We start from the raw sequence: 20,480 nt of genomic DNA on the forward strand, positions 1-20,480 counted from the left end.
TGTCTCCCTTCCCAGCATTTCACATAATTCTAATTCTTCCTTTTCTAAAATTTCACATGTCAGGGTGAGCTCTGGCTAGAGCTATTACACAACAGTCACCATGTTATGCCCAAGCAATTTGAAAAGGGGAAGCCCTGGAAGAGACCAATCTGTTACACTGTTGAACAGGAGGAAGGCTGTAAGAAAATGGGAATAAAGAGTGTAAGCAGGTAGACAGTAAGAGCATGACAAATGGCCAACACAGGTTTAGATTCACTGTAGAAGCCTCCTAATGCCAGGAAGGGACCTTGTCTTAATACCATACAGTCTATAAAGGCTTAGGAGACATGTTCTTTCAGATTTTGCTAAACTGTGACCTGCATGCTTCAGCAATCAGTCATTGGTTCAAATGCCCAAATGTGAAATGAAGAACAATGATAGATTCTCCTTTCCAGGAGCACCATTTCAAGGATAAAGGATAAAAAAAAACATGGACAACAACTCCACATTTTGAAAGTCACATTATACGGGGTACCTGGAATTGTTGTTACTTTTGTGAACTACTTGGGTAATAGAGAGTTTTAACCAAACAAGGGCCCAAGTAATGATAGACAATAGAAATTGGTTCCTTTTAATCAACTAGAGCATTCAGTTACTTTCTTACAACAGAGCTTTTGAAAATGACAAAGGTGTTATGGGGACACAATGGAGGAGTTAGAGAAAGGACTGAAGGAGTTGAAGGGGTCTGCAACCATAGGAAGATCAACAATATCAATCAACCAGAACCCCCAGAGCTCCCAGGGATTAAACCACCAACCAAAGAGTACACATGGAGTGATCGATGGCTCCAACCACTTATGTAGGCATTGTCTGGCATCAATAGGAGGAGAAGCCCTTGGTCCTGTGAAGGCTTGTTTCCCCAGTGTAGGGGACTGCCAGGGTGTTGAGGTGGGAGTGGGTGGGTGGGAGTGGGAGCATCTTCAAAGAAGCAGGGGGAGGGGGAATGGGAAGGGGAAAGGGGGATAACATTTGAAATGTAAATCAATAACATATCCAATAAAAAACATATGCCTTTTAAAAAAGAAAGAAAGAAAGAAAATGACAAAGGTACATCCTGAGCAGATTGGATCATGGTGGTTTAGAAGCTGTTGTGTAAGAGTGGAAGGCCTGAAAACTGTTGGATGGAAATTTGTAGTTAAAAGGCAACTATCCACTCCAAGGCTGTGATACAAGGCAACTTGCAGAATACACTTGCTTTGTTCCATTGCAGATAGTGCTTTGTTGAGGCCGACTAAAGATGGAGAATATCTCAGGGAGTGGTAAGCAGGCGATGATACCACAGAGGCTGAAATGGCTGTTCTTGGGTGATTCTGCCACCTCCATGATGATCACTACTTCTGTAGTACAGACCTCAAACTGGAGCATGTATGGCTCATGAGCCTAGATCAAATGGATCACTAGACTTCAGCGAAGCCACTTCTAAAAATCCTTGTCTTTCCTCTACCACTGAAACATTAAGAGTTGTTTGATACCTGGCAACAGTGGATAGATAAGACATTTTATACAACACACATTTTGAAGAATGAAGAAGCTTAAACTACATACACTGTAGACTGAATAAGTACATTAATAAAATGACCTCACTAGAAACTAGGCAATATAGTAAAACAGCCTGGTCATCAGTGAAAGAAGGTTCAGATCTATTTATCATGTATAGCATCTGCACAAAACAGTGAGAGAGACATTTACTGTAATTATTCTGCTGAAAAGCTTAAGTGTGCCCTTCCAAAAAGGAAAGATGAATATTTTCTAAGAGCTCAGAGTTTAGAGGCAAACTATTTTAAGATGTTTTTCAACAAAGTCTAAATAAATTCATTCTGCCAAATACAAGTCTCAAACAGGCAGTTGTGAGCAAGATGAGTTTTAATCAAATTCAGATGAAATTGCCCCTTCAAGTCCTCAAAGAGATACTGTCCAGAATATGTCCACGAGTTCCACAATGCAAGTGTTTATGCCTCTATTCCTGCAACTCAAAACACCACAGCACCAAATATGTACAAAGCTGACTCAGAACCTCTTTAGCACTGAGCTTGGCTGCACACGCTGTACCGTCTCATACCTGGTCTAATATAGATAGGAGAACTTGTCAGAGGCTGGGGACTCCTGAGGAAGGATGCCATGGTAGACACTAGAGCAAGTGTATTCCACAGGCTTCTGGAGTGATTACGACAATCTCTGTTCTTATCGTATGGAGCACATCAACCACTCTCACTCCCATGAGCTGTAGATTATTGCAAGGTTAAAAAGTATGCATAGGTGAGAGATGTGACAAGTAGGGTCACAAGGCAGAGTTACTAGAGGTAAGTCCAAGATCAGAACAGACTGTGTTACTATTGAGGCTTTTTGAACCACAACCACACTCAAAATGTGACAACAGATAATGTAATTCTATATATGTAATGCTTATATTTATGCATGTTTCAAATAGGGAGAAACAAAACAAACAAACACAAACCCTTTACTGGCTAGTTTTGGATTTCAACTTGATACAAGCTGGAGTCATCAGAAAAAAAGAAGCCTCAGTTGAGGAAATATCTCCATGAAATTCAGCTATAAGGCATTTTCTCAATTAGTGATCAATGGCGGCAGTCACCACCCATTGTGGATAGTGTCATCCCTGGACTGGCAGTCCTGCGTTCTCTAAGAAATCAGGCTGAACAAGCCAAGTGAAGCAAGTCAGTAAGCAGCACCTCTACATGGCCTCTGCATCAGCTCCTACATCCAGGTTCAAGACCTACTTAAGTTTCTATCCTGACTTCCTCCAATGATGGACAATCATCTGGAAGTACAAGCTGAATAAACCCTCTCCTCCCCAACTCACTTTTTCATCATGGTATTTTCATAGCAGTAACAGAAACCCTAACTACGACAAACTCTAGAGGCCAATGACTCTGACAGAAGAGTCATGGCACTATATGAGAAAAAGTAATACAAATTAGATTAGCTGAAAAGTGAAAAATAGGAGAAAAAGTATTGATGAGCTTTTAGAAAACTACAATGGGATTTTCAGGACTTTTTTTTTCCAGGATAGACCTATAGCTAAAGCCGGGGTCAAGTGGGTGTAGTAATTTTCACAATGTTCTCTATACAGTTAAAAGTCTTTGGATGGAAGGCAATGAAGTATGTGTCTATCAGGGGGGAGACATTTTGGAAGTAACAAAAGCGCACTCCATCTCCAAATGGGAATTCCCTTGAAAACAATAAGTCTACCACTGGTCCACAGAAGACAGGATCGCTAGGTCATAGCACATCCTCCGATTCTATGTTTTTCTATTCATTTTCCCAGAATCTAAACAGAGGAAACAGATGAAAATGTGGAGACACGTCAATAGCTTGTCCGTTCTGCTGGCAAGTCTGACAAAAAGCAGATGGCAGGTTTCTGGGCAGGCTAGGTTTGACTTCATCTCTACCATCAGCTAGTGACAGAAATAAAGAGCCCACACTTGTACTGAACATTAGCCAAAAAATGTGACCAGAACAGAAAGGCCTTTCCAAGCCAAAGCTGAAAGAGTAGTTTAATGAAATCAGAGACTCAGAAAGTGCAGGGTGTGCTGAGCCTGTGCCCAGCTGAGAGAGGAAGGTGAGGAAATGGAGAAAAGAGGCATTTCCCCTGCTTCTGAGACTCTGGGATTTAGTGGACACGCATCCAAGACAAAGGAGAACAATGGCTGAGTAACTGGACGGTACAAATTAACTCAAAACACGTTTTCTGATTGCTCACAGGATTGGCACACAGAAGTAAATGAAGAATGGACCAAGCCTGGATAGTTGCAAACTCACCTGAGGCCAGCAATATACCTGGCTGAGCAGACCTGAGTCACAGCTAGTCAAGGGGCAGGAAAAATGGAGACACAGTAGAGTGTTGAATGTCATCCAAGGCAACCATATATTTCACAAGACAGCAGAAATAAGCCATAAAAACATTACAACAAGACGAACAGCGCTTTCAGGATAAAACCACAGAAGTTCCGAGAAAAGAGAAGACTGTGGTAAGTTACATGTGGGGTATGGTCTGAGGAAGCTAAAGGAAGCAGTGCTGGACTCTACCACACAGCTGTGCAACCCATGGGCAGCATGGAGGGTGTTGATGAAGGTCACTGCCAGACTGGGCACCTTTCCAGACAGCACAAATTAGTCCACTGGATGCCAGCAGGTATCACCAGATTCCAAGCCACCACACCATAAACAGACAACTAAGCCAACCCGTCAGAATGCTTTAATCATTGCACTGGTAATTGGGTAGATCCAAATTTACAATCTGAGTTTCAAGACAAGGAAGCAGGTGGCAATAAAGATATTTTTCCAGTTCTCTGCTATCAGCTATTTTCACTTTGCTTTATTCAAAATATTTACTTTCAATTTCAGAGTCCTGCTTTTTTCCCATTCAATTAAGTACACTGAGATATTCATATTTTCTTGACTGTTTTCATAATGTTCATTTTATTAAGGTCTAAGAGAAAGTACCCCATATCTCTCTAGAAGTCTCCTCCCTAGAGTCTTGTTAAGTATGAGATTAGCCAAAGAGCCTCATCCTGAGAGTTGAAAGTGAGTTTCCAGATATCAAGTGTCTGATCCTGTCCATCCTCAAGACACAATGGGGTGACCATCTGGCTGCTTGAGGCAACTTGACTCTGCTCAGATAGACCACTTCCTCTGTTCAAGGGAAGCCCATGTTTCCTTAGGAAAACCAGCTCTACTTTTGACACGTTGTCCTTCTCTGGAACTATGACACATCTGAATTCACTCAGAGCTTGGCAGGTGATCACATCAAATCGCCCATGTGGAGGAAGTGTGATTAGAGAGCCAGTGCGTGGGTAAAACACATGATCCTCCCTCAAGAGTGCCACGTGTGTGTTTAGAAGGATGAATGATCGACAGGGGGCACAACCGGCCTCACTCTCCAATCTGACTGTGGTATAGAGCAGTAACTGAACCTCTGCCAGAGAAGGGACACTGGCCTCCATATTTCCATGAAGAAAGTAGACCATGTCTACCAAGGTAGTCTGGAAATTGGAAGACAACTGAACTCCATTTGCCAAAGCTAAAACAGGGATTTCTGCTTTCAAATCAAGAGATAGCTGAACCAGATCCTGATGGAGCAAAGGGTGATTTGTGTAGGCAGCAGCTTCAGATCCAGACATTAGCACACCCAGGAGGTCCTGGCAGAGCTGCTGAGTGAGGTTCTTGTTGTAAGTGATCACAGTAAGCAAGAGGTCCTCTGTGGAGCCCAGGAATCGAATGCTCTGCCCACCAAAGCCGACCTGAATCTCCTGCAGTGCAGCGAGGGGGAGAACATGAAAGATGTTCATGGAGCTTTGGCAGCTATCTACCAGCACCAGAGCATACAGAGTTGAAGGCAACAGCAGCAAACATGCAGCCTGGGGGTCAGGCTGGGAGCAGTTAGCAACTGCAAGCCAGTAAATGCCTTTGACAGCCTTCACCATGCCAACAAGCTCTGGCAAAGAACATGTCATATGCTCAAGGACATCTGTGAGAGGGTCCTCTTGAAGCCTCAACATTTGTTCTGGGAAAGATATCAGGGTCTGCTTAAATGCAATGATCTTCCCAGCATCTTCATAGTCAAGACGGACAACTGAATTTGGCCAAGAAGTTGGTGAACCTGTAGATGTGAAGGCCAAGTTCCTGTGGGGTGCTGTGCCCTTGGCTGATCTTGGGCTTCCTCCATCTTCACTGCTGAAGCTGCCAATCTGAGTTTCAGGAAGAGGAGGAGGGCTTGATGGCACCATGACTGAGCTCAAGGGCAGCTGCTGGGGTAAGTGCTCCAGTAATGGCAGGCCTCTAATGAAGGTTGTCACAGGGGAGGCCAGCCCACCAGGGTCACACATACTCCCAACATGCTTGGCATGGCTCATTACTTTCACCCCAGCCTGTATCAGGTGGCCACTGGTGTCTTTATACAGGTCTGAGAATTTGTGGTAAAAATATCCCAATCGCTTCTTTGCTTCTGTCCTGATATTGACTAGGGGAGCTAGAACACTAGTGTTTTTAACATCTGAGTCTTTCTCATTTTGTTGCTCACAGCTCAATGTGGAAGCTGATATGCTCTGGGGAGAGCTGCCAGTGGGATGCTCCCTTTGAGAAATGCTTTCAGAGAGAACAAAGAGCAGCTCCCTGCTCTGCATAGCTTGCTGGCTTCCTCTGTTTACTGGCGCTTGCTGGGACATGTGTTGCGACAATGTCCAGCTGGACTCGGTTCTCCAGCTTTGTTTCTCTTCATGAGTCATCAACCCACTGCTGTTTTCTGACTCGATTTGAGAATTCTGTGCATCTCTAGAGTTCCTTTCGTTAAAGGAACTGATTTCAAGAAGATGAACACAGTTTGGTTCAAGGTGGCCAGAACTCTCAGGGTAACAAAATTTGTCATCAATACTCTTCAGCACCTCATGTCCCGAGGACAGAACTATTCTCTCTTGGGAGGCCATGGAGAACTCTGTGGAGAGTGAAGTGTTCTGTGACACGGGATGGCTCCACTGGCTGCTCGGACACACCTCACTCTCTTCTCCAAGGACACTGGAAGAGTCAACGGCATCTTTGGGCAGAAGTGGGATACCACACCGTGCAGACCAAGGCTGCCCTTTCTGTTTAGGATGTCAAAAGAGGTTGAAATTGGGGTGTGCTATGTCTTTCTGGAATTCTTTTGCACATTGCAAGTCTCATAGCCATTGGTTTCATTGGAGTAGGTTAAGTGAGAGGTGAGATAGAAGGCCTAAGTCATTTGTGTTGATTGACATATGATTTAAGAACAGAGAGTTGATTCATATATAGAACATCAATTTCCATGTTATACAGTCTAACAAATCACTGGGTGTTTTGATAGTGACACACTGTGTAGGATTAATCCACAGTATCCATTTCTTGGTCTATGATTGCATTTTCTCTGAAGTACATCCCCAAACTTTTGACTCAGCGTTCAAGAGGCTAGAGGTAGCTTTCAACTCCTATGGGCAAACATGCCCATCCAGGTCACAATGCTCTTTTATTTATTTTTTTCATTTATTCCATGTGAATCTTTAATTATGTTCTCCCTAATTAGAAGACCATTGCTGATACCTACAAACCTTCACTAAGGAAGGCATGCTGAATGCCTATAATTTGTCAGATGTCATGGAAACAAACAAACAAAAGAATACAAGACAGCTTCTTTCTCTGACAGAGGTACCTAGCAGAAAAAATATGTCCAGAGGAGGTTAATGCTATTACTGGCTGACTAGCAGGAGAAGTGGGTATGGTCCAAGTGAGTCACGAAACTATGAACACCTAGTCTCCTTTTGCACCCTGTTCAGTAATGGATAATAGATATTGATGGCAAGGTTTCTATCACCTAGCAATAAAAAAAAAGTGCTTGGGCTATATGAGAATGACATTCCTCTTGGTGGAAGAAAACACAAGTGATTTCTGAACAATTGTATGTTGTAATAGAATCTGTCCACCAGAGACAAGACAGCTGATTGATCAAGGGGCTCCTTTGTAACACTGCCAACTCAGACATAAAATGAACAGGTTTTTTAACACTGAGAAGTTCTCAGTTTCATTTCCAACCCCCTGCTCCTGATTATATAACTCTTCCTTTTCAATGCAGACCAAGAGAAAGGATACTGTTGCTAATGAGAAACCTGGCAAAGCTACAGGCCATTCAAAGAAAGCCAATGCAGTTTCAGGCCTGCAGGATCCCCTTTAATTTTATGTCTATATAATAGTTTGCCTTCTCTATTAGCCATTAATCTCACTGGGACTTCAAAATTCTAATTATGCAACTAAACATTAGGAAAATTTAATCACACAAGCATGCCATAATTTAAGCAACCCTATCAATCTGAGAAATCATTACCTACCTCATACTTTAGCTTACGTTGAGTGGCGCCATTGTGAAGTTCCTCATTACTCTGAGGAGAAAAGAAAAGCCTTCTGTATTAAATTATACCATGCTCATACAAGGGAGAGAAGTTTGATTCCATTACAAGTATTTATGGTAACAAAATGGTAAAGAAACATACTTGTCATTCAAAAATGATAACCTTTCCACATGATTTATATTACCAAGGTAAACATGTCCTTACTGATTTATCTGCAGGACAGAGAATCAAACGAGTAACTTTTGGTATTAAGTTTAAACAGCAAATTAAGGTTTCCTCAGAACATTTTTTAGCCTGCAAGTTATGAAATTCAGTAAGACAGCGATAAAAAAAATAAAAAATAACCTACACATATAGGTCTTATATTATTGTTTCTGAGAGTACATCACAGAAGTCAGAATCATGAACCAGAGAAACCCTCATGGCCATATTTATTCAGCGCTACTCATAATAGGGAAGTTAGGAAATTGGAGAGGTACCATCACTGTAAGAAAGGATTAAGAAAGTATGATACTATAGCTATCTATATCTATCTATCTATCTATCTATCTATCTATCTATCTATCTATCTATCTATCTATCTATCTATCTATCTGCACAATGGAACTTCAGTAAGCCATAAAGAAAAGCAAACTGTGTCACTTACAGGGAGAAGAATGGAATCGATCATCATATCACACAAAACAATACAGATTCAAAAGGAGAGGTATTGAATCTTTTCCTTAAAATGAGCAATTTAGAGAAAAAATCTATTCAAGACAGACACTAAGCAATAACAGAGCATAAAAACAGGATGTGAATGGAGACAAAGATAAAGAGGGTGATGATGGTGTAACAAGATCAAATTATCTTGTATGGATGGACAAAAGTATCATAAAAACCCACTGCTTTGTAAAAAGTCATTTATGCTAATACAAAAGAAATGAACTATCATTTGATAAATATCAACTTACAAAAGTATACATCTTCTCAAGTAGAAAAGTATATACCTACTTGGAATGACTTACAAACTAAATTATTTACTACAGAAATTGGTTTTATTTGGAGAAAAAACAGAATTAAAGCAAATAAAGAATATTTGATGAATGTTTCCTCAGAACTACAAAACTTTAAAATAAGTTACTCTTTGATTAATTTTCTCTTTCACTATTCAGCTCCATCCAGTCAACATTTAGTGCTTTTTCTGGAAGATTTCACCTCTGAGTTTTCATTAAGTGGCAGTGATGACAGTCTAATATGGCTCCTTTAGCTCACCTTTAGCTCAGCAGGTGCATGGCTGGCATCACTGATCACCCTGTGCAAATCATGAAGGCGCCTCTGGACTTCTTCCTCAATGTAAGCACTGATCCTGAAAACCATGGAAATGGGACACCTTTGAACTGCTACATTTGGTCACTGTATGTGTCTTCAGAATGCCCCATACAATAGAAGGCCTTTTATTCCTAATACCATATAAATAGACACATGATAGAACTAGAGATCATCATGCTAAGTCAAATAAAGAGAGGTATCAGGTCTTTTCTCTCATATGTACAATTTAGAAAAACTCAAAATGAAAAGCAAAGTCCTGTCAGGACTTGAAAATCCTGATAAAAATTTCATTTATTCCATATAAATAAAAATATGGAATTCCAAGCTGTTTTCTTCTTTCTAAAAGATATGAAACTGAATAGAGAGTGAGCTGCTCCATTAAAACCTTTCCTGAATCTTCCTAGAAGGAAGACAGTGCAGGACAAAGGCAAGTCAAAGCCATGGAAGTCAGACGTTCTGTACTCACAGTACTCAGTGTAGTCTCTGGTTAGCTAGAGTAATTCCAGCAAACAGTCAAGGAGGTAACAAGGGCTCTCTAGGCAAGTGGAGAAAGGCTAACTACAGAAAGGGGTAGGTAGAAATATATTAATAAAGATGTCTGAAAAAGGCCTTCACAGTCATACTATTAACTATTTACCTAAAATAAATAGATAATATAGATAATTCTGTGTAAAAATATACAAATGTAGTTTTAATGAAGCTGATGGTGCTCCTTCCAAGAGCCAAGACCACCTAACAGAAACTGCAACACCAGACATGAGAAGTCCTCATTTAAGTTATTGGTCAGGGCTGCCCAGGAGACTCCCAAAATATACAGTCTATTGTTGTTGCCCTTGGCTGTTCCTTAGACATGGAAGGTAATTCCCCATGAAACAGATCCCAGAGACCCTTGAGCTGGAACTGACATGGATGCACCCTCCTCAGGACTAGCTCCCATGGTATTGGAACGAAACATTCAAACTCCCAAAGGAAGGAAGCAAGCACCAAAGCCAGCTATGATGCCTATGCACCCCAATGGTGAACCAGCATTAACTATAACCTTAACAGTACAGTAATGGTACACATATCTTGGAGATCAACAATAGCTAATTAGACTTAAGACTCAATTAAGAAGAGGGAAATCATGTCTGGCACTGGATAGCTAGCTAACTACTCAGAACTAGTAAACTCATGGTTATTGGGGGAAGGAAAACCTATAACTACTAATTATTAAATTAACACAATACCTAATACATTGTAAATATTTATACTTATAATACCCACAGATAACTTGTCTTTGCAACATAAGATTATAGAAAACCACAACCAATCAAAGTTCAGAGTATGGATCCAGTCTCAATAATTATATCTATAAAACACTCCTGCTAATAAGGCTCAGGAAACATTTTGAAAGAGGCAGGATTGTAAGAGCCAGGGGATCAAGGAGTTTAGCGTGACACTGCATTTCAGAACCTAATTGCTGATGCTTGAGCTGAACAAGAATGGAAGCAATGGACATACCAAAATGGATGGGGAAAGGCTCACAAGGCCTTAACCCTATACGAAAAACTCTAGACAACTAAGGAAAGCTGAGGGGAGAGATAATCTTCTCTAGAAAAGATCCCACCAATTGTTTTCCAGTGCCAAATGGTCAGCACTGAAAACATACATACAAGTAACATTTTACAGACCAAACAGGTTATATTTAGGAATATCAATGTATCTACATATATGCATGCAGTATCTGTTAGTAAAAATTATGATTTTGAAGGAGAACAGGGAGGTGTATCTGGGCAGGTCTGAAGGAAGGAAAGGTAAGAGAGACATGTTGTTATTATAATATACCTTCCATTTGCTCAGATTGCTCAAAGCAATCATGACTCAATTATAAGGTGGTGTCCTCCAATTCCACAGACTAGATGGATCCATCGCTTTTCTCTCTCTCCCTCCCTTCCTATATTCCTCCTTCCCCTCTCCTTCCTCTCCTTCATTCATTCATTCATTCATTCATTCATTCATGTGCATATGCGTATTTGAATGCCTATACATGTTTACGTTTGGTTAGGTGCATGTGTGGTAGAGGACAGAGGACAACCTTGGGTGTTGTCATTCCTCAGGTATGATATTCTTTTTCTGAGAAAGGGTCATTAACTGACCAGTGACCCAGCTGTGAACCTCTCCTTGGTGGTGGCTTTCCATACATGCTATTATGCCTAGCTTTTTTTTTTTTTTTTTTCCCAGAGTTGAGGACCGAACCCAGGGCCTTGTGCTTGCTAGGCAAGCACTCTACCACTGAGCTAAATCCCCAACCCTTATGCCTAGCTTTGTTTTGGCTTTTATTTTTAACATGGGTTCCACGATCTTGGGTCACGAAGCCTGAAAGGTTATTATTTTACTGACTGTGCTATCTCCCTATCACTATATGGGTTATGTTAAATTAAATTGTCTTCATGTTTGTGCCTTTATATATTAAAAAAGTAAATAAATAAGTATTTGTAATTATTTGCAAAATCTTATCAATGTTTTATACTGCTTACTAAAGGAGAGACACCTTTCTAAAATACAGGGCAAATACATTACTATTTTAATAAGAGTAACCAAAATAAAAGGTAATATCGATCTTTAAGTGTTGAAATTCAAATCATGTACAAATGACCATGAACCAAGGCCATTTATAGATGACCTCTTCAACCTTACAAGTCATTTTTAAACTGGCTGCATGGAAAACACAGACCTATACTAAGAGGAAGCACCTGTCATTCTGAACACATTTAATAACAAAACACCAAGCTCCTAAATCCAAACCGCAAGGCTGCCCAGATAGGTATTTCTCCCATGGTACAATTCAATTAATTCTTCAAACTGTTTTTTTCCAGCCGAGCCTCTATGGCACTTTGTTCTGGATGAGTTGGTTTCTCTGCACATTTTAATCTTACCATCTCACATAAACTATTTGAAGCATGATTCTTTGGATTTGGCTGACCAGTTCTTAGGTCCTTGCTTCTTTTCACACAATCACTCACCCAGCCACTGGCTAGACATCAGCTGACAAAGAGAGAGGACATCTCAGGCACAGCATTACTGTTTAGTTTGACAAAACATTCCATAGGTAAACTAGCTGATATGGGTACAATAGGTAATGACACAGAATCACAGCAAAGCATGGCATCAGTTGAACGTTGAATACCTGGCATCCATCAGTGGAGTCAGGTGAGAGTTTTCAGCACTGGGTGGCAAGCTGGAGAAAGCGGCCTTCCCTTCTAAGGTCCCATGATGAGGTCTCTGAACACCATCTACTTCACAGATCTTCTGCTTCAGCTGATGGATTTCCTGTTCTATTCTAAGAAGATGTGAACCACAGAACTTTATTAATTAATAGTATTACATGAGCACATTCTCTATAGGGAACTGTTTTAAAAAAATCAAGGGATTGGTGTTGGGGGAGCCAGAATCATTCTGGAGCAAGAAGTTTTCCCTACTAGTAGAAAAGGCATCACACACAAAAGACAAGGAATGAGGTGAAACTGAGTAATGAGAGGGCACAGGACATGCGTTTCAGGATCACACCCCTCGGTCAAAAGGACTTCTGTTGTGTTGTAATCAAGCCCTTAGAGGCAGTTTCCCAGGATTTTCAATTCCTTAACTATGAGTCAACAAGAGTTGGTTGTGGACTACATATTGAAATTCTGTTAAATACTTCTCCTTGGCCAGATCGACACAAAGTAGTTCTGGGCTGAGTCTTCAAAGATCGTTGCAATGTGGGCATTTTGAGATAATGACAGAAGATGTTCCTAGGACAGAAACCAATCACTGCAAAAAGATTGTGCCACCAAACCCAGGAAGATACTTTGGCCAATGTCGAGGGGATAAGAAAGGAGGCCAAAGGAGACAGACCTTGGAAATAAAGTTGAGTGACATGAGACATTGTTAAACAAAAACATTATTACAGATGATAACTTATACATTTTATAAGCTCTGAACTACATGACTAGCTGACCAAGGTGAACTTGAACCCTGAACAATCAGGCTTGGAAGGTCAGGCATGCTGGCAGAGTTAGCTCCAGAAACATAAGACTCAGCAGCAGCAGATTACAGCCACTCACTGTGAATACAGATGGGTATTAGATCTGGATTTCTACTTTTTGAGGGATCAAATAAGCTCAACTAATCTCTTTCATTTTCTTAATATCCAAAAATCAGAGATCTTTGTGTCAAATGCTAACATATCTTGAAGCTGCTAACCCTCTGGTGCCATCATCAGCAACTTGACTGCTTTATCCTGAACACGAAGGCCATTTTCTTAATTCTGGAAATGTGATTCTGGGGTTAGTAAGGGAAGCACCGGTGGATTTCATAGGAGGAACTTTTCCATTCAACTCAGGTCTTATTTATCTACTGGTAAGCAAAAAATTTCTTGGGCATTCACTTGCAAATCATTCAGTATTTTCAGGAGAAGGGAGAATTTAGCATCAAGGAGGTATATAAGGAGCTGGGCATGGTGGCCCACGTCTATAAATCTGGGAGTTTGAAGTATATATCAGGGGTCACGGTCATCCTTTGCTATATATATGGCAAGTCTGTGGCCAGCATAGGTTACATGAGACCCTGTCTTTAAAAACACCACCACAACAATAACAAAGAATGGTGTAAGGAACCAAATAGATGGCAAAGAATCAAAAATTTGTATCAATAGGGTCTCAGCCATGGTGAACAGGATGCAAGCAGAAGGCAGTAATGAACAAGACTTTGTGATGCTGGGGTTTCTTACAGGTGTTCTTCTAAGCTAAGATATTAGAAAATCTGCACATAGGTGACTCTACATGGAAGTTTGATTGGGACCCTAAAGACCCAGTGAAATTTATAGAGGTTGTAAGGGTTAAATACAACAATACACAAAGCATATACTGTGTGAAGAACTGGCCTATTTGTATTTCAACCACATAGCCAGTCCACTGACAACTGGGGAAGAAACAAACCTAGATCATACCCCCAATATGCTACTTCCTATCTGTGTGTCATTAGCAATGTAACTGCCACAGGTTACATTGTCCTACCTTCTATTGGGTGTAATGTCAATTTTTCAAAGTAAGACTCATGGATAACACAGACATAATTTTAAACATATTTTGAGCTACATGAGATTATGTTTCATGGAGAGTCGTGTCTATAAAGTCATCATATTATTTTTGAGGGCTCTATTATCAGTTTTCATCTCATCTTTCCTATGGTGATGTGAGAGCTTTCTAGTAGAGCTGCCCGATGCATGTCACTGTTGGCTGAAATGAGCAGCCATGGCAAGAATGGCAGTGGCGACTTAACCTGTTCACAAGACATTGAGGAGTCAATGGGAAAGTGTGTTCATTTCGGTTTTGTCCCATCTGGTGCCACATGGCTTCAATATTTCACACTTGGGCAGTTTCACAAGGGGCCAAGTCAGGCTGCACAGATAGTCCTGGTTTACATGTGAGAAGCCAGGAATAAAATAACATGCAACAAAAATGCCTGCAGAAAGCTGCTGGAGCACTACAGGCAGAGCAAAGTGCCCAGAATTCATCAGTTTGAATTAGATATTAGTGAAGTCTATTTCATCAGAATTCATGAAGCCAACTGCAAGGTTTCTGGAGGACTGCTGACACCCAAGAACCACTTCCGTGCAGATTTCAAAACCATGTCTGCTATTACAGAGTATTAATACTAAATGGCTGCTTGACAAAAGTCAGGCGCATCAAGCTAAAAGCTCAGGCTGTCTCTTACTGCACACTGCAGGATACAAATTGAGAGCATGCCCCCCACTACTTTAAATTTCCTGGAGCTACAGCTTCGTCCAGCAATTTCATTCACATACCATACCTGCAATCATTTTCTTAAACCCCTGACCCACTTCTATGAAATAATAACACTATAGTTTTGATTGTTATTTTGTTTCTGTTTGGCCTGAAGGAATTACCAGAGAGTGACTGTAAATGGAATCCATAGGATAAACAGTTAAAGGAAGCTGTCTTGACCTTCTCAGGAAGATAATGGGTAAAGGATTATAGTTAACACTTCTGAGAAGGCCTTGCCTTGTCTCCACAACTATACCAATGCCTCTGTCAAATGCCAAGTTGGCGTCTTAAGGCCAATAGGTATCCTTGTGCTGATTATGGGTGGGATATATGGAGTTCCCAGTCTTTCCACACGAGCTTCAGGTAAGAATTATGAACAGAGGCAGTGGCATGGTGTTGTATGCCTTTAATCCTAGCACTCCAGAATCGGACGCAGGCAGATCTTCATGAGTTGGAGGACATGCAAGTGTAGCCAGATATACACAATGAGAGACAGTCTTCAAAAGGAAGAAGAGAGGGCTGGAGAGATGGCTCAGTGGTTAAGAGCACTGACTGCTCTTCCCAAGGTCCTAAGTTCAAATCCCAGCAACCACATGGTGGCTCACAACCATCTGTAATGAGATCTGATGCCTTCTTCTGGTGTGTCTGAAGACAGCTACAGTGTACTCATATATAACAAATAAATAAAATAAAATAAAAAAAGAATTTAAAAAAAAGGAAGAAGAGAACCCTATAAACAGAAGTTCCCTGAAAAAGCCATACCTATGTTGAAGATTCCGCAGACTAATAGACTAAGCAGCCATTAGGGACTATAGAGAGTTGATATTTTACAGATAGAGAGCTATTTTGGACAATCTTTATTTCTGTTAAATCATTTATCAGTTCTGTGTATATCTGGCCCACCAACCTTAACGATGATTAAGATAAATCCCTTCAAACAAGTCTCTAGACTTGGCATGCCTAGCCTTCACCAATCCAGCAGCTAACAACGTCATCAGCTAGCATCTACAACCTAAAGTTGAGAAGAAAATAGATAAGTGGCCAAGGTCATCTAAGCAGTAAGAAACAAGTCAACCAGGGATTGTCTCTGTGGGGTGATGTCACAGGTGAGGCAGGTACAAGATAGAAGGAGACCTGTCATTGGACAAGAAGGAAGGATGGAAGGGAGAAAAGTTTGAAGGAAGAGGAGGAGACTGGAATGGAAAGGAAGAAGAGACAGGAGGGACCGGGAGAGAAGCCGTGGCAGGACAATACAGCAGGTGATGTTAAGATTCCACGCTGTACCTTTACAGGTTGTTATAAATGTTCTTAAGGGATGGGTGGTACTGGGCTTTGTACGTTTAGGTGGGCAATTATATCTTATCAATTGGGTCAAAGTTTATTGTGTTGTGTGTTCTTTTATGTGATGGTTTGAGTGTAAGAAAGTGTGGCGGCTGGAGACACTGGGCCACTGCAGAGTTGGGACGTGTGTTTCTGGCATGGAAACCTGCCTTGGGAATCAGATAGGTAGAGAGATTGCTGCCAGGCTCAGAGAGAGGCCTTCGGCAGTGTGATATGGGATGGAGCAAAGCAGGTGAGAGGCTTTGCTGACTGAGAATTAAGATATCCAGCAGATATCTTAGGACACTGAGGTGCCGGACCTAGTGGGGGATAAAAGACAGCATTTTTATTTTTTATATTTTTACAACATTGTCTCCACTTTGCAAACTGAGTTATGCTCACACACAAAGTGGACTTTAACTTCCCTGGGAGTCTTAGCATTACTACAGAGTACCAGAAAAAAATGCTACTAGATTAATATATTTATGTATTTTCAGAGCCTACCTACTCCTTGTAATCATGGCAATAGAATAGAAAAATAGATATTCTTTCTTTACCATGAAAAGTATGATTGATTCCTATTTTCTTTGTAAGAACAGCCTAAACAGTCCCTGTATATTGCAGAAGATGCTTGAATAAATGCATCAAGTGTGGAGCCAGTGGAAGGCTACGCTTGCTGACTTGGTTGGTTGGTTTTTAAGTGCACAGTTCTGAGGGCACCTGTAAAATGGTAACTTTAAGGGTGGGATATCTACTTGGTTTCGGTTCTCTTCAGTTTGGAGGAACCATCTTGAAATCCGTAACACATGAACTCACTGTGGCCATTGCTGCTCACCGAGAAGATATGAAATACTAGTGAAGAAGGTCATGGTGGGTGAGGGGAAGAAATCGTGACAGAAGCAGCTAAGGAAACAAGTGAGAAACCAGGAAACAGCTAGGGAACGGGGGAGGGGGTGGAGTAAGAGGGAGATAAAGGGTGGGAATCTAGGTTGAAGCTCTCCCCATATCTTGCACTTGTCAAACAATACATTTCACAGGTCATTTTAGTGAAAGACCAGGACTTTGCTTTTGTTTATGTCTTCTCAACTTTAGGCCAGTGATTCTAAAACAAGGATCTTAAGGAAAAACAAGAGAACACTTATTGTAGAAAAGAGAGAGTGCTTTTGTTACGTTGAAGTGGTATTTTCTTTTATGTTTTAGTTTTTTGCCTATTAGAGAGATGAAGCCTATAAGAATCACTCCTCTATAGAAACAATAAAAAAACCTCAAGAGACAAAAAATGACCAATCACTGGTTTCTACCCTATGCTGCTGCTCTACCTTAATCTTACCTTGCAGGGTCCACCTGGAGTCCCTCTCCATTGGCCTCCAGACTGGCCTGTAGCCCTGGCCATTCGCTGCTGTGGAGAGAGCCAAGTTTCTGCCTCTGTCCCTGGATCTCCAGGTCCAGGGTAGGACGCCTCTGTAGGGCGGAGTGCCTCTGCTCTAGCTTAGCCACAGCCTGCTCCAGTGCCTCTCTTTGCTGCTTTTCCTGGGATTCCAGTATTTCCTTTTCCTTTCTTCTCACCTTCTCTTCCTGTCTGGCCACATTGGCTGTGAACTCGACTGTGGCCCGGAGCTGTTGCAGCTGGCTAGCGTTAGCCTGGTACTGTGTGATCTGCTCTTCCTTTTCTTCCATTTCTTTCTCTACGTGGTAGAGAATGTTGTCTAGGCCTAGGACACCACAGTCAAGGATTTCAAGCACTCTCTGTTTTTCTTCCAACAGAGCTGGCAAATGATTTTGCAGAAGGTCCTGTAGCTGGTGCTCTTTGCTCTGCAGCCTGGACTCTGCAGTCTTTATTTTGTCTAGATCCTGAGGCCCACAGAGAGTGTTGCAATTATCTGTTGCCAACAAGCTCGGTTCCTCACCTGCTTCACATTTTACATGCTCCAGGGCCTCTTTCTCTTCTTGGACTTCTTTGCTTAGGCGGTCTTTCTGTTGGACCAGGTCTTTCTCCAGGGTTGCTAGCTTGACAAGCTGTCTTCTCTTGAACTCTAAGAAGTACTGCTGAGCCCTTTCCAGTTCACCCCTGAAGGTGTGGTCCCCTCCTGCTCTGATCTCTTTGGCCTGCAAGAGGGCTCCCCGGATGCCTTCCAGTTCCCTCCTTTCCTCTTGGGCCTGCTGGACACAGGACAGCAGGGGAGCAGTGTCCTGCCTCTTCCGAAGCTGCTCCTCCAGGTGTGCCACCCGCAGCACCTGCTCCTTCTCTTGCTCCTCCAGCCTCCTTTTCTCCAGCTGCAGCGTGGCACTCTGGGCACCTTGCTCTCTGTGCAGCCAGTCCAAATCCTGGAATGGCTGGCCCTTCTCGGCTTGTTCATGGCTGTTGAGCCCCTGGAGCCTGCGAAGCTCTTCTCTGATGCGGAAGAAGCTTTCTTCCTCCTGCCTCCTCTGCTGCCCCAGTCCCTGCTGTTCCCGCAGCCTCTCCTCCTCAAACCTTTCCTTCTCAGCCAGCAGATCCTTCAGCTTGTTTTCAATGTGGAAGCTACGGCGTTTGAGGCTTTCCTCCTGCTTGCGGATCTGCCGCTGCACAATCTCTGTTTCCTTGCGCCTGGTCTCCACCTCCTGCTGCATTCGCTCTAGCTCTGCCTTGTCCGACTTCTGCTTTTCCTCCATCTCTTCGATGAGTTTCCTGCAATGCAAATGCTGATTGGTCACTATTTGATCACTATGCTTAGCTTTGGTCCAACTTTCCCCTAACTGGATTGTTCTGGGAACACACATGCAACATAAAGCCCAACCTTTCATTGAAACAAATGAAAAAGAAGTGATTCTCTCATATTTTCAGAAGCATTCTAAACATTTTTATTTTACTTTATTTTATTTCTTGTCCAGTGTTTCAGCTACCTAGCCTCCTGAAGTAGATTCTGTATCATTTCTTTGTAAAGCCTAGAATCATAATGTGTTATGTATGGTTTAATTAAAAGCTTCCCCTGAGGTCAACCAGAAAAACACCATGGTCAATTTAAATTTAAATGTGGCTAGTTTTCCTCAGTTCAATGACCAAAGTGCAACAGACATTCAGTTATAAGATGAAGTAAAAAGAAAAAATGCCATCTTCAATTCAGTGGGAGTTGAGTAACAAAGTCAAAGTAATAAAAAGTAGATGTGGATCTCCATGTCCTTACCAGCAAAATGCTAATTTGTAGGATGCTGGACACTAAACTTATCCCCATGAGCTATTTAATCCCAAATTCTAGAAAATAAGTAACCATGCTTCAGATCCCCTCCAACTTTAGTTTCTCCTTCACTACCTACACTTGATCTACTTCCTAACTTGTTAAATAGAACAGGAAAAAGAGAAAATATGATTGAATTAAACAAAGGATAGTTTAGAACATATCTCAATTAAGCAGCCATATAGATACCGATTAGACATAAAGATAGATAGATATAGATATCCCCAAATGAAAGTAAATAAAGAATAAGAGAGATTAATTATGGGTGTGAAAACAGTAGTAACTGTCCAAAATATAAAGATGTGTAAAGATAGCGGTGCTGGCTGTGGTGTTGTCCACCTGTTAGACTAGCACTTGGCAGGTGGATGCAGCCAGCCAGCCTAGGTCGCAGTCTAAAAGCAAGCAGAGCAAAGGAACGAAAGGCGGTGGGAGAGCACTGGTCTAAGTCTTTTTTTTTTTTTTTTCATCTTTATTAAATTGGGTATTTCTTATTTACATTTCGATTGTTACTCCCTTTCCCGGTTTCCGGGCCAACATCCCCCTAACCTCTCCCAGTCCCCTTCTATATGAGCTTCCCCTTCCCATCCTCCCCCCATTACTGCCCTCCCCCCAACAATCATGTTCACTGGGGGTTCAGTCTTGGCAGGACCCAGGGCTTCCCCTTCCACTGGTGCTCTTACTAGGATATTCATTGCTACCTATGAGGTCAGAGTCCAGGGTCAGTCCATGTATAGTCTTTGGGTAGTGGCTTAGTCCCTGGAAGCTCTGGTTGGTTGGCATTGTTCATAAGGGGTCTCAAGCTCTTTCAGTTCTTTCTCTGATTCCTTCAACAAGGGTCCCGTTCTCAGTTCAGTGGTTTGCTGCTGGCATTCACCTATGTATTTGCTGAATTCTGGCTGTGTCTCTCAGGAGAGATC

The 20,480-nt window shown here is 41.7% G+C and overlaps 1 protein-coding gene across 3 annotated transcripts in view; it reads right to left on the reverse strand.

Annotated features, from left to right (window-relative positions):
- Positions 1-20,480, reverse strand: part of Kif16b (kinesin family member 16B) — a 290,355-nt gene that overhangs the window by 74,615 nt on the left and 195,260 nt on the right. For 2 of the 3 annotated variants that reach the window (XM_032904314.1, XM_032904315.1), the window contains one exon: positions 17,653-19,016. In XM_032904314.1, the coding sequence (XP_032760205.1) occupies positions 17,675-19,016 (1,342 nt within the window). In that variant the 3' untranslated portion in view covers positions 17,653-17,674. Of the gene's footprint in view, positions 1-7,892; positions 7,944-9,167; positions 9,262-12,390; positions 12,544-17,652; positions 19,017-20,480 lie in introns of those variants that run through there. The other variant, XM_032904316.1, reaches the window with a different exon arrangement.

This window comes from Rattus rattus, chromosome 5, assembly GCF_011064425.1.
Source record: "Rattus rattus isolate New Zealand chromosome 5, Rrattus_CSIRO_v1, whole genome shotgun sequence".
NCBI classification, from domain to species: domain Eukaryota; kingdom Metazoa; phylum Chordata; class Mammalia; order Rodentia; family Muridae; genus Rattus; species Rattus rattus.